The sequence below is a fragment of the Pan paniscus genome, chromosome 11 (genome assembly GCF_029289425.2).
Source record: "Pan paniscus chromosome 11, NHGRI_mPanPan1-v2.0_pri, whole genome shotgun sequence".
NCBI lineage: Eukaryota > Metazoa > Chordata > Mammalia > Primates > Hominidae > Pan > Pan paniscus.
The window spans coordinates 5,893,711-5,921,449 of record NC_073260.2 but is presented as its reverse complement, the minus strand read 5'-3'; the positions used below and the strand labels follow the sequence as shown (position 1 = coordinate 5,921,449).

At 55.8% G+C, this 27,739-nt stretch overlaps 1 protein-coding gene across 5 annotated transcripts in view; it reads left to right on the top strand.

The window, feature by feature from the left end:
- ADAMTS13 (ADAM metallopeptidase with thrombospondin type 1 motif 13) overlaps positions 1-27,411 on the top strand; it is a 41,198-nt gene extending 13,787 nt beyond the window's left edge. For 4 of the 5 annotated variants that reach the window (XM_034929413.3, XM_034929410.3, XM_034929411.3 and 1 more), the window contains 21 exons: positions 275-379; positions 1,138-1,289; positions 1,401-1,464; positions 4,594-4,720; positions 5,513-5,661; positions 6,009-6,129; positions 7,129-7,209; positions 8,109-8,290; positions 10,266-10,401; positions 10,481-10,610; positions 11,243-11,428; positions 12,732-12,921; positions 13,568-13,688; positions 16,473-16,602; positions 17,656-17,838; positions 22,440-22,644; positions 23,310-23,628; positions 24,094-24,240; positions 24,568-24,744; positions 25,936-26,120; positions 26,999-27,411. In XM_034929413.3, the coding sequence (XP_034785304.2) occupies positions 275-379; positions 1,138-1,289; positions 1,401-1,464; positions 4,594-4,720; positions 5,513-5,661; positions 6,009-6,129; positions 7,129-7,209; positions 8,109-8,290; positions 10,266-10,401; positions 10,481-10,610; positions 11,243-11,428; positions 12,732-12,921; positions 13,568-13,688; positions 16,473-16,602; positions 17,656-17,838; positions 22,440-22,644; positions 23,310-23,628; positions 24,094-24,240; positions 24,568-24,744; positions 25,936-26,120; positions 26,999-27,205 (3,297 nt within the window). In that variant the 3' untranslated portion in view covers positions 27,206-27,411. The remainder of the gene's footprint in view (positions 1-274; positions 380-1,137; positions 1,290-1,400; positions 1,465-4,593; positions 4,721-5,512; positions 5,662-6,008; positions 6,130-7,128; positions 7,210-8,108; positions 8,291-10,265; positions 10,402-10,480; positions 10,611-11,242; positions 11,429-12,731; positions 12,922-13,567; positions 13,689-16,472; positions 16,603-17,655; positions 17,839-22,439; positions 22,645-23,309; positions 23,629-24,093; positions 24,241-24,567; positions 24,745-25,935; positions 26,121-26,998) is intronic. The other variant, XM_055117499.2, reaches the window with a different exon arrangement.
- The last annotated feature ends 328 nt before the right edge of the window (positions 27,412-27,739 follow it).

Here is a 27,739-nt window from a genome sequence, read left to right as displayed (position 1 = left end):
GCTTCAAGTCAGTGACAAGTTAAGAAGGAAAAAAAGAAAAAAGACACAAAAAACACATTTCCATGGGCCCCCAAAAGTGTGACAGGACCTGGTCATGGTCCCGGTTCCCCATCGATGGGTCAGTCATGCCTTGTCCTCTGAGGGCACCAGTGCCCACAGTGCAGAGTGTTGGCTGTGTCAGTGTGTCCTGCGGTCTGGGAGGGACAGTTAAGGTTGGACACTGGCCTGGAAGGCCCTGGTGGCCCCTGAGCTTGCCACCTGTCCACCCTCATAGGATATGTGCCAGGCCCTCTCCTGCCACACAGACCCGCTGGACCAAAGCAGCTGCAGCCGCCTCCTCATTCCTCTCCTGGATGGGACAGAATGTGGCGTGGAGAAGGTCAGAGCCAAGAGTGAATGAGTGGGCTCCTGTGAGCATGTGCACGTGGGTGCCTCCAGCCAGGCCGCCCTATTCCTAGGTTGGGAGGCAGGACCAGTATGGGGCAGAGAGTCTTGGAGTTGGCCTTGGGGACTGTCCTTTGGGTTGGTGGTCTGACCTCTTTCCTTTAGCATTTGCTCCCATGCAGAATGGGAATGTGGGCTGCCTGTTTGTATGGGGGGTGCCCATGGGTGTGGGGTTCCTTTGGGTGGGGTCTCTGTGTGAAGGTCCTTGTGGATATGGGGTGTCTCGGGGGGGACCCCTGTGTAAGGGGTCCCTGTGAGTGTAGAGTCCCTGTGGGTGGGGTCCTTATGTGTGTGTTGGAGGATCCCTGTGTGTTGAGGGGTCCCTGGGGGGTTCTATGTGTATATTGGGGGGTCTCTGGGTGTTGGAGGATCCCTGTGGGTCTGGGGGATCCATGTGGCTGGGGTACCTGTGTGTTGGGGGGTCTCTGTGTGTGTTGGAGATCCCTGTGTGTTGGGGGATCCCTATGGGTGAGTTCCTTGTGTGTGTTTGGGGGTCGCTGTGGGTGGGGTCCCTGTGTGTGTTGGGGATCCCTGAGGATGTTGGGGGACTCTCCGTGTGTGTTGGGAGTGCTGTGGTGGGGTCACTGTGTGTGTTGGGGATCCCTGAGGATGTTGGGGGACTCTCCGTGTGTGTTGGGAGTGCTGTGGTGGGGTCACTGTGGGATGGGAGATGAAGCCATCCTTGCCTTGCAGTGGTGCTCCAAGGGTCGCTGCCGCTCCCTGGTGGAGCTGACCCCCATAGCAGCAGTGCATGGGCGCTGGTCTAGCTGGGGTCCCCAAAGTCCTTGCTCCCGCTCCTGTGGAGGAGGTGTGGTCACCAGGAGGCGGCAGTGCAACAACCCCAGGTACCGCAGGGAGGGTGCTTTTCTGTCAGGGAGTGTGGCCATACCATAGTCCCTAGTTGAAGGCAGTGGTCACCCTCCTGTCTCACCCTCCTGTCTCCTGGGCATTTTCAGACCTGCCTTTGGGGGGCGTGCATGTGTTGGTGCTGACCTCCAGGCCGAGATGTGCAACACTCAGGTAGGCCTGCTTCCTGGGGTAGGAGGGGGCAGCTGGTGGCACCGGGCCCTGGGGGAGCCAAAGTGACCATCTGTGGTTCACACCAGGACACATTTGAGAAGGACATTGGGGCCAGGTGAGGTGGCTTATGCCTGTAATCCCAGCACTTTGGGAGGCCAAGGCAGGTGGATCACCTGAGGTCAGGGGTTCAAGACCAGCCTGGCCAACATGGTGAAATCTCGTCTTTACAGAAAATACAAAAATTAGCCGGGTGTGGTGGTGGGCGCCTGTAGTCCCAGCTACTCGGGAAGCTGAGGCAGGAGAATCACTTGAACCCAGGAGGTGGAGGTTGCAGTGAGCCGAGATTGGGCCATTGCACTCCAGCCTGGGCGACAGAGTGAGACTCTGTCTCAAAAAATATATAAAAATTAAAAAAGAGAGAGAAGGACATTGGGACCCCAGTTCGTAAACCAGGCCAGTCCTGCTGATGCCCACAGAGCCCCTGAAGCGTCCCGCCTCCCTCCCTGAGTGCCACTTTGCCCTCCAGAGCGCATCTCTGCAGGGAGAACCTCCCCACTAGGAATACAGTGCGCTGCTGCATGCCTGCAAAGGAATTTTTTAAATATTATTTTTATTTTTTTAGACAGAGTCTCTCCCTGTCACCCAGACTGGAGTGCAGTGGTGCTATCTCAGCTCACTGCAACCTCCGCCTCCCAGGTTCAAGCGATTCTCCTGCCTCAGTCTCCTGAGTAGCTGGGACTACAGGCGCCTGCCACCACGCCCGGCTAATTTTTTGTATTTTTAGTAGAGGCGGGGTTTCACCGTGTTAGCCAGGATGGCCTTGATCTCCTGACCTCGTGATCCGCCTGCCTCGGCCTCCCAAAGTGCTGGGATTACAGGTGTGAGTCACTGCGCCTGGCCGAAGGAGTCTTTTATTTATAAATTGAGGTGACATTCATGTAGCATGAAATCAAGCATTTTAAAGTGGCAACTCAGTGGCCTTTAGTACACTCACAAGGTTGGGCAAGTACTGCCTCTGTCTAGTTTCAGAACGTTTCCAGTACTCTGGAGTACTCTGGAGTGAACCCCATATGGTAGGCTGTCACTCCCCATTTCTCCTTCGCCACTCGGCGGCCATTGGTTTCCCTTCTGTCTCTGTGGATTGACCTGTTCTAGACATGCTACGTACCTGAGGCCAGACAACAGGTGTGCTTCCTGCCTGCCTTCCTCCCCCAGCGGCACGTCCCCAAGGCTCACCTGTGTTGTAGCCTGTGTCAGCGCCTCATTCCTCTTTCTGGCTGAATCATATTCCACTGCAGGGATAGACCACATTTTCATCCAGTCGTCTGCTGATGGACATCTGAGGTGTTTTCACCTTTTGGCTCCTGTGAACAGAGCCGCTGCGAATGTGCTCGTACATGTTTGAATCCCTGTTTTCAATTCTTTTGGCAGTATGCTGAAGAGCGGAGTTACTGGATCGTATGGGAATTGTATGTTTGACTTTTTTTTTTTCTTTTTTTTTTTTTTGAGACAGAGTCTTGCTCTGTCGCCAGGCTGGAGTGCAGTGGTGCAATCTCAGCTCACTGCAACCTTCGCCTCCTGGGTTCAAGCGATTCCCCTGCCTCACCTTCCGGAGTAGCTGGGATTACAGGCACGCGCCACCATGCCTGGCTAATTTTTTGTATTTTTAGTAGAGATGGAGTTTCTACCACGTCAGCCAGGATGGTCTGGATCTCCTGACCTCAGGTGATCTGCCCACCTTGGCCTCCCAAACTGTTGGGATTACAGGCGTGAGCCACTGCTCCCGGCCTATGTTTGACTTTTTTTTTTCTTATTTTTTCCTTTATTTATTTATTTATTTTTTTTAGAGACGGAGTCTCGCTCTGTCGCCCAAGCTGGAGTGTGGTGGCGCGATCTTGGCTCACTCTAAGCTCCGCCTCCCAGGTTCACCCCATTCTCCTGCCTCAGCTTCCCGAATAGCTGGGACTACAGGCGCCCGCCACCATGCCCGGCTAATTTTTTTTTGTATTTTTAGTAGAGGCGGGGTTTCACCATGTTAGCCGGGATGGTCTTGATCTCCTGACCTCGTGATCCGCCTGCCTCGGCCTCCCAAAGGGCTGAGATTACAGGCGTGAGCCACCGCGCCCAGCCTGTTTGGCTTTTAAAGAAACTGCCAAATTGTTTTCCACAGTGCCTGAACTGTTTCACATTCCCACCAGCATTGCGCCAGGGTTCCAGTTTCCCCACATCCGCTGCAGCACTTGCTGTTTTCTGTTATTGTTTTTTCTTTTCTCTTCTTTTTTTTTTTTGTAGAGATGGGGTTTTGTCATGTTGGCCAGGCTGGTCTTGAACTCCGACCCCAGGTGATCCGCCCACCTTAACCTCCCAAAGTGCTGGGATTACACGCGTGAGCCATGGCGCCCGGCCTGTTTTCTGTTTTTTGATTTTGGCCATCTTGGTGGTATGAAATGGTAGAAAGATTCTTTTTACATTGAGTTAAATTCTATCTCCTGCTTCGATGGCCCTGGGTGTGGGTTTGTCCCTGGCTGTATTACAGTTCTGCATGTGGTGAGACCCTCCCTTTCCTCCTTCTCCAAATGGACCACCAAGACCTCCCCAGACCGCGAGGGGAGGGTCTTTGGCTGGAGCACAGGGTGGTGGGATTTCGTGAAGGCAGTGTGGTCAGTGTGGCTGTCCAGGGAGTCAACTCCGGCTATCTTCTGTCAGCCCATAAAAGTCCAAGACGCCTGCCTGAGTGCAGAGGCTTCGGTGGTGAGGTCTTTGCTCCATGCTTTGGTTACCTGCCTCTAGGTGCACTACCTAAAGAATACACATCCCCGTCCCTGTTTTATTGAGTTCAGGCCTTGGAAGCAGAGGCTCTGAGCGTAATGCTCTTTCCTGGCTTTCTTCTTCGTTGCTGCCCTGTGTTCTTTACGGATTCCCCGGGGTTTTCCCATCAATAGAGAGAGGCAGGCACTTTTGTCACCCCAGTTTACAGAGCAGGGAACCGAGGCACGGCCTGGAGCTGAGGCCACACCCACATCTTGATCCCTTACTGTAGGGTGCCATGCAGTCTCCCAGTGACAACACCCGCCCCCCGCCCCACCGCCATCCCCCTCCTCTGCCTGTCCTCTGCCTCCTCCTGGCCAGGCCTGCGAGAAGACCCAGCTGGAGTTCATGTCGGAACAGTGTGCCAGGACCGACAGCCAGCCGCTGCGCTCCTCCCCTGGCGGTGCCTCCTTCTACCACTGGGGTGCTGCTGTACCACACAGCCAAGGTGGGGCCTGCGGAGTGTGGGGTTGGGGGAGGAGCCAGCCCTGGAGACCCTCGGACAGGGCAGAGTCATAGGGGGGTTGGCCTACTATCCCTCCAGCACTGGGAAAAGCGGTTCAGGCTCTGGCATCCCACACACCATGGATGACATAGTGGCCAGGCCTCGCTGGTAGATCAGGCACTGACATCCCATCTCTGAGTCTCAATTTCCCATCTGTGAAATGGAGATAATAGCAGTAGGTCCCTCCCTGGGCGCTACAAGGATTCAGGGAGATAATCGGAAAATGCCAAGTGTGTTCCTTGGTTCATGATACTTTTTTTTTGAGACAGAGTCTTGCTCTGTCGCCCAGGCTGGAGTGCAGTGGCGTAATCTCAGCTCACTGTAACCTCCGCCTCTGGGATTCAAGGGATTCTTGCCCCTCAGCCTCTCGAGTAGCTGGGACTACAGGCTTGCACCACCATGCCGGCTAATTTTTTTGTATTTTTAGTAGAGATGGGGTTTCGCCATGTTGGCTAGGCTGGTTTCGAACTCCTGACGTCAGGTGATCCGCCTGCCTCGGCTTCCCAAAGTTCTGGGATTACAGGCATGAACCATTGCACCCAGCCTTGGTTCCTAATTCAACACCATTAATTATTAGATTAGATTAGGATCGTGATTAGGATTATTGCCTTAGGAGGTGGGATGTGGGGAAGATAGAAACCCTTGCCCCAGATGCAAAGGATGAAGCTGGGTGGGGGCTGGGGGGCTTGCCCCTCCTGCTCGGTTCAGGACCCCCTTTTTTACTCTGCCCTCCAGGGGATGCTCTGTGCAGACACATGTGCCGGGCCATTGGCGAGAGCTTCATCATGAAGCGTGGAGACAGCTTCCTCGATGGGACCCGGTGTATGCCAAGTGGCCCCCGGGAGGACGGGACCCTGAGCCTGTGTGTGTCGGGCAGCTGCAGGGTAGGCGTGTGTGGACATTGGTAATGGCCCTGGGGCCTACCTGTCCTATCGGAAGGCTCCTGGGGGCAGGTTGGTGGGTGCTGGCCCTGATGGAGCTGCAGTGCCGTCTGCAGGGGAGTGGTGCTGGGGAAAAGGATCTGGACTTGGAGTCAGCCTGGGTTAAGGGCTGCAGTGTGACCTTGGGCAAGTCACTGAGCCCTCTAAGTTTGCTTCCTGTGTAGATGGTGGGTGCTACAGAAGTGTTGCTGGTTTTGTGGATCCCAGAATCTCAGAGCTGGCAGGGCTGCAGAGTCATTGAGGCCAGCACCCTCCAGTGACACTGGCCCTCTGTCCTTCCCTTTACATAGACATTTGGCTGTGACGGCAGGATGGACTCCCAGCAGGTATGGGACAGGTGCCAGGTGTGTGGTGGGGACAACAGCACGTGCAGCCCACGGAAGGGCTCTTTCACAGCTGGCAGAGCGAGAGGTAGGTGGCCTCCCTCGGGGCAGAGGCTGGGCGTCCCCCAGCCTCCAAGATGGCCACAGCCCAGAGCGTTGGTGCAGGGGCTGCTCAGATCACAGGGCCTGCACACTCACTCAGCCCTGGATGCCTCCTGTGGTGTCAGCGTCTCCCTCTTCCACTTCGCCACCCTCCTGTGGCAGGCTCAGGTTTTGGCCTTGATGCTGCTGGGACTGTGGTGCCTCAGTAATGGTCACTCACTGTAGCCGTGCTGCAAAAAAAACACAGACATTGGCTGGGCGCGGTGCTCAACGCCTGTACTCCCGGCACTTTGGGAGGCTGAGGCGGGTGGATCACCTGTAGTCGGGAGATCACCTACAGCCTGGCCAGTATGGTGAAACCCCATCTCTACTAAAAATACAAAAATTAGCTGGGCATGATGGTGGGCGCCTGTAGTCCTAGCTACTCAGGAGGCTGAGGCAGGAGAATTGCTTGAACCCAGGAGGCAGAGGTTGCAGTCAGCCGAGATCCCTCTGCACTCCAGCCCGGGCAACAGAGTGAGACGCTGTCTAAAAAAAAAAAAAAAAAAAAAAGTACATTGTGCATTCTGTGGCAGCTACCCTCTTCTCTCCTGCTCAAGAAATCCCACTGAGAGGGACACAAGTGAATGAGAGGGATGGTAGTTACATTTGGAAAATCTTTGACTTTGGTGTATATATGAGGTCAAAAATCATTTGCAAATGCCAGTGCTTCTATGGAGAGCAGGGACTTGAGCCCTGCCTCCCTCTGGCTTGCCCCACTGTGCTGGAGAACCTTGGTCCCGGTCCCTTCTCCCAGCCAGGGCAGAGCCTTGGCAGGTGGTCCTCCAGCCTGCTTTTAATTGCCCCCATGACAGGGGACTCACTGCTGCTGGAGCCAGCCCCATGGCATTGTTCAATTTTTCCCGACCAGCTAAGATCAGCTCCCGTTGTCTGTGGTGTGGTGGCTGTGAGGTCCACGCATCTCTCCTTCTTTTCTTCTTTCTAGAATATGTCACATTTCTGACAGTTACCCCCAACCTGACCAGTGTCTACATTGCCAACCACAGGCCTCTCTTCACACACTTGGGTGAGTTGACTGGAGGACTCCCACCCAGTTAGCTAGACTGCAAAGGTGCAGAGCACTGTTGCCAAGATGCCCTCACTTCTGACATCACCCGCAAGTTCAGGGGGTTCCCCAAACCACCCTCAGGCTTGATAGTTGACTAGGAAGACTCCCAGAGCTCACTGAGAGCTGTGGCACATGGCTGCGGCTCCTTCCAGAAGAACACAGGTTAGAATTGTCCAAGGGAAGAGATGTAGGCAGAGTCTGGGAGGGTCCAACCAGGAGGCCTGATGTCTCAGGGATGTGACACCCTTCTAGCATTGGAGCGTGGCCATACGCATGGAGTATTGCCCACACAGAAAGCCCACTGAGTGGGAGTTGAGAGTTTTTCCTGGGGTTTGAGTGCAAAGACATGATTGACTAATTGGCCAGGTGGATACTCTCAGTCTCTTGGTGACCCAAAGCCCTTATCCTAAATCACATAGTTGGTCTTTCTGGTACAGCCAGCCCCTGCCCTAAAGGAGGACACTTCTGCCTGGTGTGACCCGTGTTTCCTCTTGGAAGCCAACAGCAAAAGCCGGACTTCTCTTTGGGCAAGGCCCGCTTCTTTGCTATTGAGGGCCACAGTGGGTCTTTCTGGAGTGTGCCTGCACCTAACCTTTGAAGCCTTGGTTGCCGGCACTTGCCATGGGGTCCCTGAGCCCTGAGCCTGTTGAGTTCTGTGCTTGAGTGCACTTGGTCATAGCCCTCACCAGGTTGTGGAAAGAGGCCCAGAGCCTCCGCTGTGGGGAAGCCTCTGGCTCAGATGCCTGTGGCTCCTTAGAGGAGGGCTGGGGACCTCGGGAAGGAGAGTCACGGACATGTGCCTGTGAGGAGGATGGGTGCTCAGCTCCACACGGCTAACAGGGCTGGTTCCCCGACAGCGGTGAGGATTGGAGGGCGCTATGTCGTGGCTGGGAAGATGAGCATCTCCCCTAACACCACCTACCCCTCCCTCCTGGAGGATGGTCGTGTCGAGTACAGAGTGGCCCTCACCGAGGACCGGCTGCCCCACCTGGAGGAGATCCGCATCTGGGGACCCCTGCAGGAAGATGCTGACATCCAGGTCAGCAGGAGAGCCTGGGGGAGGCCAGTGGGGGCTTCTTCTTGGGGGCTATGGCTGCTTGCTCGTTTGTCCATCCATCCATTCCCTGATTCGTTCATTTATTCATTCAGCGGTCACTTACAGGGGACCCACTATGTGTTGGGCCCTGTGCTCGGCAAAATATAGCTAGCTCCTCCAGGGGCTTAGGGTCCCACAAATATCCAAATGTGCCTGTGCCCAGAGCCCGTGGGAGAAGGCCCTGCAGTTCTGGGATCAGGTAAGGTTGGAGGGCCCACTGCAGGGGTCCAGGGCTCCCTGGGAAAGAGTGATGGAGCTGAGGTGTCAGATGAGCAGATGTTGCTGGGCCAAGCAGGGAAGGAAGCGTATGGCTGAGGGAACAGTGTCAGTGTGGGAGGGATGAAGGAAGGTCCTACTGTGTGGGTTTGTGGGGAGATGAAGGCATGGACGCAGGTGCAGTGGCATCTGGGGAGTAGGCCTTGGTGCTGAGGAAGCTGAGAACAGATGCTGGCTCTCACTGCTTCTTTGGTGCAGTGTGTGTGGGAACCGGAAGGCCTTGTTCAGGCGTGTCCTCAGTGACGTGTGCTCGCCCATGTATGTCCCCATTGGTGCTTCGCTGAGGAAGGCACGTGGAGGGTGGAGAGACATAAGCGCAGGCTGAAACAGACCTGAGAACCTTGGGAGAGGGGCCCAGTCTCAGCGGCCGGAGCAGCGTCCTCTGCCCCTACAGCAGCCAGAGACAGCAGGGCCTCCCACAGATCAGGCCAGGCCAGGCCAAAGCAAGCCCCTGTGAGCGGCTTATCCCTTCTCTTCCCGATATGGCTCCCTTCCTCCCCTCCCCTTGCCTGAGACATTGTCTCCAGATGCTGGCTGCCGAGTGGCTCTCCCATCATCCTCTGCAGTGTGTAAAAAAGCAGATTCCCGGGTCCTCTGCGTATTCCCTGAATCAGGACTTCCCTGTGTTGGGCCTGAGAAACCGCACCGTAACCAACACAGGCTTGCGGCACTGGCCAGATGTGGGCATCGAGGGGGCAGGTGCGGAATGTCACCTCGCCCTGGGCTCTGGCCTCCAGGCTGGCCTCTTCCTTGGGCTGGTCTTGGGCACAGGACCCAGTTACCCTCCTGAAGAGCCTTAGGCCCAGGAACCTGCTGAAGTTCTTCCTAGTGCTCTCCGGGGCAGTCCCAAGCCAGTAGCCGGCCACAGGTCCCCAGGGATCCAGTTTCTTCCTGCCGACCCTACGGGCCTCAGCTCTGGCTCCAGAAGCACTTTCTGTGCTGGCCCTGCCCTAGCCCTTCTTGGGCTCCTTAGCCCAGCCTAAGGTGGGCCTGCCTCCTCCACTGCACTTTATCCTCTACCCAGCCAGCTTAGGGAACCTTCTCTGTGCTGCCCAAATACCCTATCCCGTAACCCACCAATGACTTGGTAATTACCTCTCCCAGCCCTCTATCCCAACCCACTGAGAGCTCCTTGCAGCTCAGCCAGTGTCCTGTGCACTGTGCTATCCCCAGAGCCTGGTACAGGTCAGTGTTGGTGATTGCTTGCCGTTATTTTTGTCTTTGTTGTTTTTTGAGAGAGGGTCTCACTGTTGCCCAGGCTGGAGTGCAGTGGCACTATCACAGCTCACTGCAGCCTCGACCTCCTGGGCTCAAGTGATCCTCCCACCTCAGCCTCCCAAGTAGCTGGGACTACAGGCATGTGCCACCATGCCCAGCTAATTTTTTAACTTTTTTATAGAGATGGAGTCTTGCTATGTTGCCCAGGCTGCTCTGAAACTCCTGGGCTCAAGTGATCTGCCTGCCTCAGGCTCCCAAAGTTTTGGGTTTACAGGCATGAGCTACCGTGCCTGGCCAGTGATTGCTTGCTGAACGAAAGATTATAGGGATGCAAGAAGAAGTTGGAAGGCTTCCCAGGGGAGGTGGCCATGACAGTGACCCTCAGGGAACCCACTGGACAAGGCCTGAAGCTCTTTGTCTGCAGGTTTACAGGCGGTATGGCGAGGAGTATGGCAACCTCACCCGCCCAGACATCACCTTCACCTACTTCCAGCCTAAGCCACGGCAGGCCTGGGTGTGGGCCGCTGTGCGTGGGCCCTGCTCGGTGAGCTGTGGGGCAGGTGAGACCTGGGGAAGGCTCATCCACAGCACGGCTTGCCCCTGCAGGGAGGCGGCCTAGCCCTCCCTCTTCCCTCCCAGGGCTGCGCTGGGTAAACTACAGCTGCCTGGACCAGGCCAGGAAGGAGTTGGTGGAGACTGTCCAGTGCCAAGGGAGCCAGCAGCCACCAGCGTGGCCAGAGGCCTGCGTGCTCGAACCCTGCCCTCCCTAGTGAGTGTGGTGCTGTCTGCGCAGCTCCAAGGGGGAGAGAGGGTTCCGCTGGGGCTGCTGGGCTCTGTCCCTGGCCTATGGGGCCCATGTGGCAGGGCCGGGCTGAGCTGCTCCTGTGCAGGCTCTCATTACCCCTGCCCACAGCCCTGCAAGGGGGGCTCTGTGAGTGCCCCCATTCTGCAGGTGAGGACACTGAGGCTTGGGGCAGACATGGTGACAATGTCAGCCCAGTGGGACCCACACCTGCTGCCACCTTGTCTGGGCCACCGAGGCCTCTCTTGAGCTCAGGTATTCATGGTGAGATGGAGGTGATTGCCTACCTGGAGGGTTGTAGGGAGACTTGCGGAGCTCCTAGTGCAAAGTCCCTGGCTGTCACCACACCTGACGGGGCACACTGTTAGGGACAAGGCCATTCCTGCTGGGTGCAGGACAGGGCAGCTGCTCACCAGCCTATGATTCGGGTGTCCTCAGGCTCAGCCGTCTGGCAGCCTGGGAACACCTGGAGAGGCTAGGCTGGCCGTAGTGCCCATTGCTTGTCCCAGACCGGGGGAGTACGTCAGCACCTGCCACCCCATCACCCCAGGCCAGCCTGGGACCTGGCCAGGGTCCCGACGCTCTGTCTCCTTCCTCAGCTGGGCGGTGGGAGACTTCGGCCCATGCAGCGCCTCCTGTGGGGGCGGCCTGCGGGAGCGGCCAGTGCACTGCGTGGAGGCCCAGGGCAGCCTCCTGAAGACATTGCCCCCAGCCCGGTGCAGAGCAGGGGCCCAGCAGCCAGCTGTGGCGCTGGAAACCTGCAACCCCCAGCCCTGCCCTGCCAGGTGAGCCCAGGGCTAGGTGGGGCTGGGAGAGGGCCTTCCTGGCAGAGCTCATCCCTGCGCTGAGCCCCCATCCTTCTGAGAATCCCCTCCTCCTGAGGCCTCCGGCGGGGCCTCACCATCCGGGGTGATAGGCAGTGTCACCTGGCAGTTGTAAGTGCTGCTGTCAGAGTTCCTTACTACCCAGGAGAGCCTGGGCCCATTGTTTCCCTCTCTGAGCTTCCGAGCCCCTGCTCTGAAATGGGGATGCCGACCTGCCTGGGGAGGGGGCGCTTCGAGGATGAGGTCAAACTGAACGGAGTGGGAGATGTCACTTTCTCATCACCACCATCTCCCCCGTGCCCACGTGGCTGCATCTCATCCCCTCAGTGTCCAAGTTGACAGTGGCTTATCATCCTGCCCTGCCACTAACGAGCTGAGTGACAGGGCAAGTCCCCTCCTCTGTGGGCTTCAGTTTTGCGACCTGTCCGGTGGGAGGGGATTGGTCTGGATTATTGGTGGCCCACTCATAGCTCTGGACTCCTTTCCCCGCCTCGTCATCCGTGGCAGACAAAACAGTCACCACTCTTCCCCGCTGAGGCCAGATAGGGCCTCAGAATCCTTCTCACACAGCTCTCCAGGCAGCCACTCTAGCGCAGGGCTGACTCACAGCTGAAACCCATTGGCCACCCTTGAACCTGGTGATCCAATTCCATGTGGCACCTGTTTCTCTGCACCTGCTATGGTGCATGGAGTCAGTGATTACCTGGCTGGAGGTTGGCCTCTGCCTCTGGAGAGTAGGAGGGATGGGTTCTCTTTTTTTTTTTTTAATTAAAAGACAGAGTCTTGTTCTCTCACCCAGGCTGGTATGCAGTGGCATGATCTTGGCTCACTGCAACCTCCTGCCTCAGCAAGTGTGCGCCACCAAGCCCAACTAATTTTTGTATTTTTTGTAGAAACAGGGTTTTGCCATGTTGCCCAGGCTGGTCTCCAACTCCCGGGCTCAAGCAGTCTGCTCACCTCAGCCTCCTAAAGTGCTGAGCTACCGTGCCTGGCCAGGGATAGGTTCTGTCTCTGCACCCTGGGTGCAGGTGGGGTGCCTGACTGTTGAGCAGCGAGTGCTTGTTGAATGGGAACCTGCTGGCTGATGAATGGGGAACCCAGTGCTTCAGGGAGAGACCCTGAGCTTCACTTCTCTGTGGGGCTCCTCTTTGGGCTCCTGGATGTTGGGGAGCAGGTCCCCTTCCTCCCTGCCCCTAGCAGCTGGGCTATACCTTCCCCTGGGTGGCAGAGGCAGGGCCTGATAACTGTCTCATGCCATCCTCAGGTGGGAGGTGTCAGAGCCCAGCTCATGCGCATCAGCTGGTGGAGCAGGCCTGGCCTTGGAGAACGAGACCTGTGTGCCAGGGGCAGATGGCCTGGAGGCTCCAGTGACTGAGGGGCCTGGCTCCGTAGATGAGAAGCTGCCTGCCCCTGAGCCCTGTGTTGGGATGTCATGCCCTCCAGGCTGGGGCCATGTGAGTGCCCTGGGCATGAGGGTGGCTGGGGCTGTTGAGTCCTTTACCTGGCTGGGAGAACGAGGAGCACCCATTGCCACCGTCCTCCAGGCCAGAGCAAGAACACCATCCTTCTGTGGGAATGCTGTCTGAGGGCCACCCCTGCTCAGAAAAGAAGCTTAGAAAGAGGGCTCAGGGCCCCTGGGGAGGCTCCCATTCCCCTTGCAAGCCGGGCTGAGGGAAGCATCTGAGGAGAGTGTAATGCAGCTGCTGTGCAGAGAAATGCTGCTAGCCTCCCGCCTGGCGTCCAGGGGCTGGAGGCTGACTGGCCTTGCTCTCTGGCCTGGGTGCTGGCAACCCTCGCCCCTCATGGCTGGGGGGATTGCAGGGCCAGGCATGCTCCCATGTCCCACTCTTGGTCCCCAGCTCTCGGCCAGGCCCACAGTGAGCACTCATGCTGCTGAGGAGCCTGCAAAGGTGGGGTGTGCAGCAAGGACACCCGCTGCGAGACCGGGGAGCCGATCTCGCCAAGGGAGGAGGGGAGGGAGCCCCTGGTGCACACACGCCACTTCCTGGTCTCTCTGCTGCTGCCTGAGAAGATCGAGACGGGGATCGCTGGGTCCTCAGAGGAGGCCCAGACCCACCAGCTTGTTGCTATTCCCCACAGCTGGATGCCACCTCTGCAGGGGAGAAGGCTCCCTCCCCATGGGGCAGCATCAGGACGGGGGCTCAAGCTGCACACGTGTGGACCCCTGTGGCGGGGTCGTGCTCCGTCTCCTGCGGGCGAGGTGAGGGCCCCCGGGATGCTCCTGGGGACCAGCACTCATGGTAACTCTCCTGTCCACTTGCATCTTGCCTCCTTCTAAAAAGCATTTGAGGTGGATTGCAGAAAATCCAGACTATATGGGAACACGTGGTAATACACAAGGAGACTAAGCATAGTAGCTGACAGCCACTTCAAATGTGGGTGTTGATTGGCTGAAAGGTAGGAAAAGACAATAACGCCCGGCAGTGTGGCACGAGAGCCATTCCTTATGGTCCTAGCAGAGCGGCCGGGGGGTCCCCAATTGATGACCCGAGCAGAGAAACCTTAGCTTTAAGATACACAGCGTTCTTCTATTTTCCCAATCTTGTTTTATTGCAGTATAACACAGATATTATAAAATTTACCATCCTAACTGTTTCCCCCTGTGCAGATCAGTGGCATAAAAGCACAGTCACATTGTTGTGCGGCCATTACCACCAACCTCTCCAGAACTTTTCCAGTTTCGCAAACTGGAGCTCTGTCCCTGTGAAACACGAACTCCCATTTCCCCCTCCGCAGCCCCTGGCAACCTCCATTCTCCTTTCTGTCTCCAGATTCCACAATTCTAGGGACCTTGTAGAAGTGGAATCATATAGCATTTGCCTTTTCGTGACTAGTTTTCACTCAGCATGATGTCCTCACAGTTCATCCATGTTGTAGCATGTGTGAGTGTTTCCTTCTTAAGGCTGAAAAAGATTCCATTGTGAGTGTATCCTTTACATGTTTATCCATTGATTCATCAGTGGACACTTGGCTTCCTTCCTCACTTTGGCTATTGTGAATAATGCTTCTGTGAACGTGGGTGTGCAAATATCTGTTTGAGTTCCTGCTTTCAGTTCTTTTGGGTGTGTATCTAGAAGTGTGGTAGCTGGGTCAGATGAGAATTCTATGTTTAATTTTTGTGGAACTGCTGGACTGTTTTCCCCAGTGGCTGCACCATTTTACATTTCCACTAATGGTGCATAAGAGTTCCAATGTCCTCCCATCCTTGCCAACACTTTTTATTTCTGTGGTTTTTTTTGTTTTTGTTTTTGTTTTTGAGACAGAGTCTCATTCTGTTGCCGAGGCTGGAGTGCAGTGGCATGATCTTGGCTCATTGTAACCTTCGCCTCCGGGGCTCAAGTGATTCTCGTGCTTCAGCCTCCCGAGTAGCTAGGACTACAGGCATCTGCCCCCATGCCTGGCTAATTTTTTGTTTAGTAGAGATGGGGTTTCACCATGTTGGCCAGGCTGGTCCCAAACTCTTGACCTCAGGTGATCTGCCTGCCTTGGCCTCCCAACGTGCTGGGATTACAGGCGTGAGCCCCCACACCTGGCCTATTTCTGTGTTTTTTTATAATGGCCATCCTAATGGGCTTGAGAAGATACACCGTGTTCTTAAACGAAAACCCTGACCACTTGCTCAGTAAAATGTCAGCCTGTTTAAAACTGAGACCAAAAAGAGATTTCTTTTCTCTCTTTTCTTTTCTCTTCTTTTTTGAGACAAAAAAGAAAACCTCTGTCACCAGGTTGGAGTGTAGTGGCACAATCTTAGCTCACTACAACCTCCACCACCCGGGCTGAAGCCATCCTCCCACCTCAGCCTCCTGAATAGCTACTATACCCTGCTAATTTTTGTAGTTTTGGCAGAGATGGGATCTCCCTATGTTGCCCAGCCTGATCTCCTGAGCTCAAGCGATCCTTCTGCCTCGGCCTCTCAAAGTGCTGGGATTATAGGCATGAGCCACTGTGCCCAACCAAGAGATTTTTTTTCTTTTTCTTTTTTTTCTCTTTTTTGAGACTAAGAGTTTTCCTCTGTCGCCCAGGCTGAAGTGCAGTGGTGTGATCTTGGCTCACTGCAACCTCCGCCTCCCATGTTCAAACGATTCTCATGCCTCAGCCTCCTGAGCAGCTGGGACTCCAGGTATGTGCCACCACACCTGGCTAATTTTTTGTATTTTATTTTATTAGAGAGGGGGTTTCGCCATGATGGCCACGCTGGTCTCAAACTCCTGACCTCGGGTGATCCACCCGCCTTGGCCTCCCAAAGTGCTGGGATTACAGGCATGAGCCACTGAGCCTATTTCTTTTGAGGATATTCCTAAAAGAGAGACTTGAGAAAACTGGCCCTAATAACATCTTTATGATAGACACAATCAGAGATTTTCATATTGTGATTTTTTTTTCTTTTTTTTTTTGAGATGGAGTCTCGCTCTGTCACCCAGGCTGGAGTCCAGTGGCGCAATCTTGGCTCACTGCAACCTCTGCCTCCTGGGTTCAAGTGATTCTCCGCCTCAGCCTCCTGAGTAGATGGGATTACAGGTGCGCACCACCACGCTCAGCTAATTTTTGTATTTTTAGTAGAGACGGGGTTTCACCATGTTGGTCAGGCTCGTCTCGAACTCCTGACCTCGTGATCCGCCGCCCAAAGTGCTGTGATTACAGGCGTGAGCCACTGCGCCTGGCCCATATTGCAATTCTTATAATGCCTCTCGGTCAACAATAACAGCTACCATTTGTCAAGTATCTACTGTGTGCCAGGCACTTGTTATCTTCCCTTTTAAAAATCTTTATAAATGACTCTGCAAGGTAGATGCCATTATCTTTTTTTCTAAATCTAAGATTCAGAGGGTTAAGTCAGTTGTCTGAGGTCACACAGCTGGTAAGTGGCAGAGCCGGGACTGAAACCCATGTGGGCCTCATGTGCTAGAGGTGTCCAGTGAGCCCGGGCTGCAGTCCTTGCTGAGCCTGCCCCTTGGGGCTCTGGGTCTCTGCTTGGTCCACGCAGGTCTGATGGAGCTGTGTTTCCTGTGCATGGACTCTGCCCTCAGGGTGCCTGTCCAGGAAGAGCTGTGTGGCCTGGCAAGCAAGCCTGGGAGCCGGCGGGAGGTCTGCCAGGCTGTCCCGTGCCCTGCTCGGTGAGTGAGGGGAGCAAGACTGTGTGCTGGCCTTCTCCCTGTAAGTGGGAGACCCGAGCCTTGGCTCCATGCCCGGTGACCTGCGGAGGGGGGCAGGTGCTGCCGGCTGTGCACTGTGTGAGGCTGGACCATGGCCGCCCCATCCCCCTGCCTCACTCCAAGTGCAGGCCAGAGCCCCAGCCCAGCCCCTTTGAGGACTGCAACCCAGAGCCCTGCCCTGCCAGGTGGGCCCCTTCCCAAGGAGACGGGGGTGCTAGGTCTGCATCCTGGCTCTTCCCTCACCTCCAAGCCGGACCTTTTGACCCTCAGTGTCCTCACCAGTGGGAGCAGGTCATTTTGTGCCCCCAGAAGACTGGGGGGGTTTTATGAGAGGATTAGATGCATGTAAAGTACATGCTAAATGCAATGAGTGTAAAATGCATGCTCGATGCAACGCGTGTAAAGTACATTGCACAGGATCTGGGATGCTGTGGGCGCACATGGTTGCTGGTGCGTTTCTTCATCGCCTGCTCTTTATGGAGCACCTAGGCCCCAGGGCCGTCCTGGAGCTAGGGGACACAGCAGAGAACAAGGCAGACAAATGTCCCTGACCTCCTGGAGCAAATGCAGGGGGAAAGGGGGACAGATAATAATAGGACAGGCGGGGAATGCAGTTTGATGGATGGTGTTCAGTGCGATGCAGCCAAACACAGCGGGAGGGGAGGAGGGGAGGGCTGGCGGGGTGGGCTCCAGGGCGGTGGTGCTGGGATCACTGTTCAAGACAGACATGCAGGGCCCTTGGGTGCCCGGACCCCTGCCCCCACTGTCTCTGGGATACGACATCTGTCATTTGCCCTCACCTTTCCCTTCTGTAAAATGGGTTTGTCCAAATGTTCTGTCCACTCTGCCAAGCCTCTTGGTGAGGACACATGGGGGCCTCCAGAAAGAGAACCTCTCCGGGCCCTTCCCAGCTTCCTGTCTCTTCCTAGTCTGGGGAAATGAAGGGGAGACCTGGCTCCCCTGGGTTCCCAGGCCCTGGGGCTCTTTGGGGTCCCTGACTCCAGTTTGCTCCAGGTGGCGGTACAAGCTGGCGGCCTGCAGCGTGAGCTGTGGGGGAGGGGTCGTGCGGAGGATCCTGTATTGTGCCCGGGCCCATGGGGAGGATGATGGTGAGGAGATCCTGTTGGACACCCAGTGCCAGGGGCTGCCTCGCCCGGAACCCCAGGAGGCCTGCAGCCTGGAGCCCTGCCCTCCTAGGTGAGCCTGCAGCCTGGAGCCCTGCCCTCCTAGGTGAGCCTGCAGCCTGGGGCCCTGCCCTCCTAGGTGAGCCTGCAGCCTGGGGCCCTGCCCTCCTAGGTGAGCCTGCAGCCTGGGGCCCCGCCCTCCTAGGTGAGCCTGCAGCCTGCGGCCCCGCCCTCCTAGGTGAGCCTGCAGCCTGGGGCCCTGCCCTCCTAGGTGAGTCAGCCGGTGATGGGAGGGGCAGCTCCTGGTGTGTGCAGATGCCAGGCCAGGCGCTGTGGTGTGTGCCTGGAATCGCAGCTACTTGGAAAGCTGAATCAGGAGAACCACTTGAGTCCAGGAGTGCAAGTCCAACCTGGGCAACACAGTGAGACCTCATCTCTAAAAAAAAAACAAGACGGGGCCAGGTGTGCTGGCTCACGCCTGTAATCCCAGCGCTATGGAAGGCTGAAGCGGGTGGATCACCTGAGGTCAGGAGCTTGAGACCAGCCTGGCCAACATGGTGAAACCCCATCTTTACTAAAAATACAAAAATTAGGCTGGGCGCGGTGGCTCACTCCTGTAATCCCAGCACTTTGGGAGGCTGAGGCGGGCAGATCACCTGAGGTTGGGAGTTCGAGACCAGCCTGTCCAACATACAGAAACCCCGTCTCTACTAAAAATACAAAATTAGCCGGGTGTGGTGGTACATGCCTGTAATCCCAATTACTTGGGAGGCTGAGGCAGAATCGCTTTAACCCGGGAGGCCAAGGTTGTGGTGAGCCAAGATCACGCCACTGGACTCCAGCCTGGCTAACAGCAGCAAAACTCCATCTCAAAAAAAAAAAAAAAAAAAAACCCACAAAAATTAGCTTGGCATGGTGGTGTGCACCTGTCATCCCAGCTACTTCAGAGGCGGAGGCAGGAGAATCGCTTGAACCCGGGAGGCGGAGGTTGCAGTGAGCCGAGATGGCACCGCTGCACTCCAGCCTGGGCTACAGAGCGAGACTCCGTCTCAAAAACAAAACAACAAAACAAAACAAGATGGGGTGGGGGGCTCAGTGGCCCAAGAGCCAGTCTGTAAGGAATAGGGCTACCTGGCAGGCTGTGCTAGTTGTGGGAGGTGAAGTTTAAGCACCGTGCAGGCAGGGTGCAGTGTGGGGAGGCCTGGGGGACAGACGAGGCAGCATTTGAGCAGAACCTAAAGCTGTGAGCACCAGCATTCTGATGTGGAAGACGGGAGGGATGGAGGTCTCCACAGGGACACACACAGCCACATTAGGACACGGGACAGAATCATGTTCAAGTCCGTGGGGTCCGGAGCCCAGTGGTAAAGGGCGAACATTTGCCTACCTCATTTACAATTCTTTAATGGTTTCTTTTTGTAGGTTTGCATTTTTAGTAAAGAAATACTTTTCTATATCATACAGAAACGTCCAGAAAAGAATGTAACAGACATGTATGTTCCAGCACTCCAGTTTAATAGATAGCATCCTACTGCCATGTTTCCTTCCTGTCCACTTACTTTTATTTATTTAATTTATTTATTTTGAGACGGAGTCTCGCTTTGTTGCCCAGGCAGTGATGCAATCTTGGCTCACTGCAACCTCCGCCTCCCAGGTTCAAGCCATTCTCCTGTTTCAGCCTCCCAAGTAGCTGGGAATACAGGCACCCACCACCACACCCAGCTAACTTTTGTATTTTTAGTAGAGACAGGGTTTCACCATATTGGTCAGGCCGATCTTGAACTCCTGACCTCAGGAGATCTGCCTACCTCAGCATTCCAAAGTGCCGGGATTACAGATGTGAGCCATCACACCCGGCCAGTCTCCTTAGTTTTAAATAAATCCAGTTACAGATAAGATTTCACTTAAATTTAGGCTGGTCATGGCTCACGCCTGTAATCTCAGCACTTTAGGAGGCTGAGATGGGTCGATCATTTGAACCTAAGAGTTTGAGACCAGCCTGGGCAACATGCCAAAACCTCGTCTCTACTATAAATACAAAAATTAGCTGGGCATGGTGGTGCATGCCAGTATTCCCAGCTACTCGGGAGGCTGAGGCAGGAGAATCACCTGAGCCTTGGGAGGTCAAGGCTGCAGTGAGCAGAGATCACACCACCACTGCATGCCAGCCTGGGCAACAGCATGAGACCCTGTCTCAAAAAAAAAAAAAAAAAAAGATTTTACTTAAATTTAAACCCTGTACTAATCTGTGATTTATTTGGAGTATGTTGCAAAGTAGGGACCAAAGGATTTTTTTTTTTTTTTTCTAAATTGTTAACCAGCATCTGTTGAACAAGCCCTGATGCCTCCAGGTGGCTCCTTGGTGGTATTGGTGTGTGTTAGAATCTATATCTGGGCTTTCTACTAGGTTTTTTTCTTCTCCTTTTTTTTTTTTTTGAGACAGTTTTTCTCTGTCACCCAGGGTGGAGTGCAGTGGCGCGATCTCAGCTCACTGCAACCTCCGCCTCCTGGGTTCAAGTGATTTTCATGCCTCAGCTTCCTGAGTAGCTGGGATTACAGGTGCTCGCCACCACCCCCAACTGATTTTGTGTTTTTAATAGAGACAGGGTTTCACTATGTTGGCCAGGCTGGTCTTGAACTCCTGACCTCAAGTGATCTGCCAGGTTCTGTTTTTTGTGTTTTTTTTTCTAGCTATTCTCTTGCCCATACAAAATTGTTTTAAATGTTGTAGCTTTATAACCATTTAACATCTGTGTCACTAGTGTGTCCTGATTTCTTTGCCTATGCTAAAGTCCCTTGGCTGTGTGTCCCATTTATTTTTCCACATCACATTTAGAGATGATCTGGGATTTTATGGGAATTGCAGGGTTTTTCACACTGCATGCTGCCTGCATGGTGCTTAAACTTCACCTCCCACACCTAGCACAGCCTGCCAGGTAGCCCTGTTCTCTACAGACAGCCTCTTGGGCCACTGAGCCTCCCCTCACTTTTTTTTAGAGATGGGGTCTCACTATGTTGCCCAGTCTGGACTTGAATTCCTGGGCTCAAGTGATCCTCCTGCTTCAGCCTCCCGAGTAGCTGGGATGCAGGCACACACCACATGAGCTCTGGCCATCCCTCTGACGTTGCTGTAGCCACGCTGGCCTCATTGTCCTGGAACATTCCTGGGATACTCCCCTGACTTAGGGCTTCTGTGCTAGCTCTCGCTGCCTGATGTCTTCTGTGGATATCCTCGAGGCCCTGGATATCCCTCCCCCAGGCTCGGCTCAGACACCACAACTCCAAAGTGGCCCAGAGCCCTCCCTGAGCATCGGTCCAGAACGGCACTCTCGTCCCTTCTGTGACGCTCTGCTTGGCACTTTGGGAGGCTGAGGCGGGAGGATTGCTTGAGCCCAGGAGTTCTAGACCAGCCTGGGCAACATAGTGAGACCCCGTCTCTACAAAAAATACAAAAATTGGCTGTGCGCGGTGGCTTATGCCTGTAATCCCAGCACTTTGGGAGGCGAAGGCGGGCAGATCACGAGGTCAGGAGATCGAGACCATCCTGGCTAACACGGTGAAACCCTGTCTCTACTAAAAATACAAAAAATTAGCTGGGTGTGGTGGTGGGTGCCTGTAGTCCCAGCTACTCGGGAGGCTGAGGCAGGAGAATGACGTGAACCCAGGAGGCGGAGCTTGCAGTGAGCTGAGATTGTGCCACTGCACTCCAGCCTGGGCAATAGAGTGAGACTCCATCTCAAAAACAAAAACAAACAAACAAAAATTACAAAAATTAGCCAGGCATGATGGCACACGCCTGTAGTCTCAGCTACTTGGGAGGCTGAGGTGAGAGGATGGCTTGAACCCTGGAGGTTGAGGCTGCAGTGAGCCGTGATCACACCACTGCCCTCCAGCCTGGGTGACAGGGCGAGACCGTGTCTCAAAGAAAACCATTAAAATAAAATAAAAAATAGAATTTCTGCGATGCACACGACAGCCTCCACAGCAAATCAGCATCCAGTTGCTCATGCCAGTAATGCCCAAATGGAGAACAATCCACGCTCTGAGAGGAGGTGGGGTCTGGTTTGGTTCACTGCCACCTCCCAGTGTCATGTAGAACAGTGCCAAGCCACGGAAGGCACGGGTCCAAGAGGCAGTGCTGCAGGGTCATGGGGGAGCACAGTATTGCGATGAAGATCCCAGCTCCCTTGCAGGCTGCCTGGGTTCGTGTCTGGGCTCTGAAGAATGCAGGCCATAATTAGTTATTGATTGATTACAGATCAACATGGGCAGCCTTCCCTTGCCCAAGGGAAGGGAACTCGGCCTTCCCTTGCAGAACGTGGGGTGTTGAGATCTGTCTCCTGTTACCCAGGGGCTCGCTTCCTGTTGCTGTTACTTGGGTCCATAGGCAGCCCCTGGGGTGCTGACAGGTGTTCTGTGATAAAGGCGACTAGAGGGGGATGTGCAATTAGGGAAACAGGGGCCTCTTCCCCCTAGGGCCTTTTGGTAGCTCTCCTGTGGCCGTGAGCCCTGGCCCCAGACAGGAGGGGCTCAGTGGCTGCACTTTCCATCTTGCCTGGCCACGGAAGCTATCTAGGCAACTGTCCGAGTACACGTGGGTGGAGAGGGGCCTGCGTGGGGCAGTACCGTCTTTGGGGAGACCTAGCCTCTCTCTGGGGTCTTCTCTTCCTGCAGGTGGAAAGTCATGTCCCTTGGCCCATGTTCGGCCAGCTGTGGCCTTGGCACTGCTAGACGCTCGGTGGCCTGTGTGCAGCTCGACCAAGGCCAGGACGTGGAGGTGGATGAGGCGGCCTGTGGGGCGCTGGTGCGGCCCCAGGCCAGTGTCCCCTGTCTCACTGCCGACTGCACCTACCGCTGGCATGTTGGCACCTGGATGGAGGTGAGCACAGCGGGCGCTCGGAATCCCTATGGGGCTGGGGTGGGCATCAGCTGTGGCTCCTCATGTGCGAGGGAGTCTAGGAGGCATTGGCTCATTGTGTCCCCTGAAAGGAAGGAGAGAGCTGCGCCCGTTGGTGAGGGGGCACCTAGAGGCAGAGAGACAGAGGGCCTAGAGACCTGCGGGCAGCTAGGACTTAAGAGGCCCTTAGGTTTGGGGACGCTGGAAGATGAACGGCAGGCCACTCAGCTCTACACAGATGAGGGAATGCCAGCTGTGCCACGCATCTGGCAGGGCAGGACAGACAAGGGTAAATGGGGTTCAGGCTGCCCCCTGGAGGGGCTCACTCATGGTGTGGAGGGGGCATAGGGGCACAGCAGACAGAGATGAGCCGCAGCCCCGCAGACCTGCTTGCTCTAAGGCTTGGAGGGACAGAGAGGCCGTGAGGGTGACAGGGACCCAGACTTGAATTATGGCTCCTCCCACCTATATGACCCATGCAAGGTGCCCTCTCTGAGCCTCAGTTTTCTCATCTGTGGAATGGAGACACTTAACTGCCTCCCAGCTTGTACAAGGATTATATTGGATCACTCCTGGCCTGTGGTTACCACTGTCCTTGTCACCTTCTGGCAGGGTCAGCTGTGACTCCTCCTCCCCTCTCTTGGCAGTGCTCTGTTTCCTGTGGGGATGGCATCCAGCGCCGGCGTGACACCTGCCTCGGACCCCAGGTCCAGGCGCCTGTGCCGGCTGATTTCTGCCAGCACTTGCCCAAGCCGGTGACTGTGCGTGGCTGCTGGGCTGGGCCCTGTGTGGGACAGGGTACGCCCAGCCTGGTGCCCCACGAAGAAGCCGCTGCTCCAGGACGGACCACAGCCACCCCTGCTGGTGCCTCCCTGGAGTGGTCCCAGGCCCGGGCCCTGCTCTTCTCCCCGGCTCCCCAGCCTCGGCGGCTCCTGCCCGGGCCCCAGGAAAACTCAGTGCAGTCCAGTTATGTCCTGTCCTCCTTCCTCTCAGGCAGCTGCTGCAGGAGGGGTGGGCAAAGGCATCTTCCTCTGGGAAGGACTGGCACAAGCACTTGGTCCCTGGGTTGTGTGCCTGGGAGGCCGGGATCAGGGCTGGCCCTCTTCCTCCCTGGCAAAGCAAAACCTCCCTTTTACTACTGTCAAGGGGAAGTAACTTGAAGGTAGGAACCCAGCTTGCGAGCCCCCTAGCCTCTGGGCTGCTCTGCATGTGCCCCCTCTTGCTGGATCATCTGGAAGCAGCCCTGTGCCCTGAGGGTGATGCTCTGACCTATGCAGCCCCCCTCCCTGTCCTGAGAAGGCTTCCAGCTGGGCCTTGGAGGACAGGGTCCACCCCTACCTCCTGGTCTCCTTCCTCAGCTTGGAAGCCCCGGAGCCTGCCCTGCTGGGAATCCGGGAAGCACTGCTTACCTGTCTCCTGCTCCCTTTTCAGGTGCCTGTGGCAGGCAGCACCTTGAGCCAACAGGAACCATTGACATGCGAGGCCCAGGGCAGGCAGACTGTGCAGTGGCCATTGGGCGGCCCCTCGGGGAGGTGGTGACCCTCCGCGTCCTTGAGAGTTCTCTCAACTGCAGTGCGGGTATGTCTAGGGCCATGCAAGCGATGCTGCCAGTTACGGGCCCTGCCAGGAGCCAGCACGACGCTGCATGCCCCATTCCTGGCAGGAGCCCATGTGCATTCCCACCTGTAGTTTGCATCCCATCTCATGACTGGGGAGTGATGATCTGCATTTTACAGATGAGGAAACTGAGGTTAGGAGAGATTAAGTGATGTGCCCAGTTACTTAGAGTCACATAGCCAGCAGTGGGAGAGATGGGACTTGAACTCGGCTCAGTCTATCCTGGAGCCACTCCTCTGCTGACCAGGCGTGGGAGTGCTGGACCCTCACTGCCCTGCCGCTTCCTAGGGGACATGTTGCTGCTCTGGGGCCGGCTCACCTGGAGGAAGATGTGCAGGAAGCTGTTGGACATGACTTTCAGCTCCAAGACCAACACGCTGGTGGTGAGGCAGCGCTGCGGGCGGCCAGGAGGTGGGGTGCTGCTGCGGTATGGGAGCCAGCTTGCTCCTGAAACCTTCTACAGAGGTATGGCCAGGCCTTCTCCACCTCCCTTGGGTGCTCCAGTCCTGGCAGGGAGGCTGGGTGGGTGCTGCTGGGGATGGGGCCAGTCCCAGTGGGGCAGTGGGAAGATATGGAGGGAACTGACTGAGATGGAAGGAACTGGGGTTGGCCAGTGTCAGTCTGCACATGCCAGGGAGGGGTCACAGGATGAATGCTACATCCCTCCTCTTTGGGACCGTGCAGCAAGATGGACGGATGTGGGACATGGTCCACATCCTCAGTCAGTCCCTCAGGCCTCTGCCTCACACCCACCTGCCCCGTCCCCACCCCTCCAGCCTTTCAAGGCCTTTTAGGGTTTTTGTGGAAGCCACTGTCCCTCAGCCCTGTTTCAGTGCACTGGTGTAAGCAGACATGCTTGTACATGCATGTGCACCCACAAGCACACCTCAGGCAGAGGATGCCACCTCAGGGACCCCAGCCTTGCCCGTGGCCCCCTAGATACCCTCTGATAGCCCTCTCGGTTGTCCTGGGGGGCTTGCCCTCTCCCAACAGCCCGAGCTGGCCGAAGTTGGCTTCCCTAGCCGGTTCCAGAGGTTCCTCGGCTCCCCCAGGTGTCTGGGGCTTAGTGGCAACAGGGGCTTAGCCTCTGCAGAGACCTAGTGCGCCGCCTCCTTGCCCCAGACCTGCCCGGGCAGAGAGCCGTGTATGTGTCTCAGTGCACAGGCACTGCTGGGCCCTGCCAAAAGGCCACGAGCCCACTGTCACCGTTCACATTGCTTCTCGCTTCCCGGCCCAGCCCCGCCCACACAGGCATCTGCCTTGAAAGAGGTGCAGGAGGTACAGGCAGGTGGGGGCTCCAGTGAGCTCTGAGGAACAACAGTGGCCGCCATGGGTGGAGCCTATCCTTGGTGACAGTTTCAGTGTTAAACACTCTTGCACGTGTGACATCATTGAGTCCTAAAGACCACTCTGCTCAGTGCATGCCATTGTTTCCTTCAGTTACAGAGGAGGGAACCAGAGCCCAGAACATTTAGCCTTTGCCTAAAGTCACTGGGCCAGGAAGTGGTAGAGGTGGGGTTCAGCAGGATTTGCCTGGGAACCCCAATATTGACCACAGTGCCATGCTGCCCTGCACGGCTCCCTGGCTGTGAGTTGTCCTGGCCTCTGGCACCACCGGTCTGTCTGGGTTCCTATGTCCCTATGTCCCACCTGCAGAATGTGACATGCAGCTCTTTGGGCCCTGGGGTGAAATCGTGAGCCCCTCGCTGAGTCCAGCCACGAGTAATGCAGGGGGCTGCCGGCTCTTCATTAATGTGGCTCCGCACGCACGGATTGCCATCCATGCCCTGGCCACCAACATGGGCGCTGGGACCGAGGGAGCCAATGCCAGCTACATCTCGGTGAGGCCCAGCATGGGGACTTGTGCTGTGATTCTGGACAGCTTTCCCTAGGGCGTGCAGGGCTAGGGGACCCCCTTCAGTTTATTTCAGACTAAAACCCTCAAAATCATTAGTGAAAGAATGGGAGAAGAGAGCTTCCTCCACATATTCACCAAGAAATGTTTTTTGAGCTACCTACAAGAGTGAAATAGTGGCTCACAACTGTAATCCCAGCACTTTGGGAGCACAAGGAGGGCAGATCACTCGAGGTCAGGAGTTCGAGACCAGCCTGGCCAACATGATGAAACCTTGTCTCTACTAAAAATAGAAAAAGTAGCCAGGCATGGTGGCGTGTGCCTGTAATCCCAGCTACTTGGGAGGCTGAGGCACAAGAATCACTTGAACCCGGGAAGTGGAGGTTGCACTAAGCCCAGATCGCACCACTGCACTCCAGCCTGGGCAACAGAGTGAGACTCTGTCTCAAAAAAAAAAAAAAAAAAAAGCGAAATGGTAAAGAATGGTAAAGACCTTTCTGATGTAGACTGACAGCTAACCCAGGACTGAAGCATAATTTTATAGTCTGATATAACTTGGACAGAAGAGCACCCTGCACCCTCCCCGAGGTTTCATGTGTCCTGGGAGAACTGTGTTCTGCAGGGTATCAGCTTCCCCAGAGGAGGCAGCCTGGCCCCGCTCTGGCACCCTGACTGTGTGTCCTTGGGGAAGTGATGTAACGTCCCTGGACCTCGGTTTTCTGGGTAGAGTAATGGCGTATTCCTAGTAGGGCTTTGTAAGCATTAAATGTGATCCGGAATCTGTGAGCCCTTGCACATGAAGGCTTCCGTGAGTGCTAATTATTACTTGTGGCCGGTCCTTCTGGGCTGCCCCTTTTCTCTCAGATCCGGGACACCCACAGCTTGAGGACCACAGCGTTCCATGGGCAGCAGGTGCTCTACTGGGAGTCAGAGAGCAGCCAGGCTGAGATGGAGTTCAGCGAGGGCTTCCTGAAGGCTCAGGCCAGCCTGCGGGGCCAGTACTGGACCCTCCAATCATGGGTACCGGAGGTGCAGGACCCTCAGTCCTGGAAGGGAAAGGAAGGAACCTGAGGGTCATTGAACATTTGTTCCGTGTCTGGCCAGCCCTGGAGGGTTGACCTCTGGTCTCAGTGCTTTCCAATTCGAACTTTTTCCAATCTTAGGTATCTACTTTAGAGTCTTCTCCAATGTCCAAAAGGCTAGGGGGTTGGAGGTGGGGACTCTGGAAAAGCAGCCCCCATTTCCTCTGGTACCAATAAATAAAACATGCAGGCTGACCGGCGTTTTTTTCTTTTAAGCTGTCCAGACCTGGCTTGAAAACCCATCCCATGGCAAGGCAGGGATTTGCTGGCCGCGGTTGGCTCTATCTTGATCTGAGCAAGCCGCTGGACATCCCTAGTTATCTTCTTCCTATCCAGGAAGAAAATCCAATCAGGATTCCACTCCGAGGATGGCGCATTAGCCAGCTCCCTGCGAAGCCCCACCCGTGTGTCCTGGTGTGAGGCTCTGACCGCTAAGGTGTCTGCCCGCCTCCAGACCCCGCCCCCTATGCTAATAAGCGCCCGCCTCCTTTGGGAGCAAGTCGCCGCAAACTGCGAGCCCCCG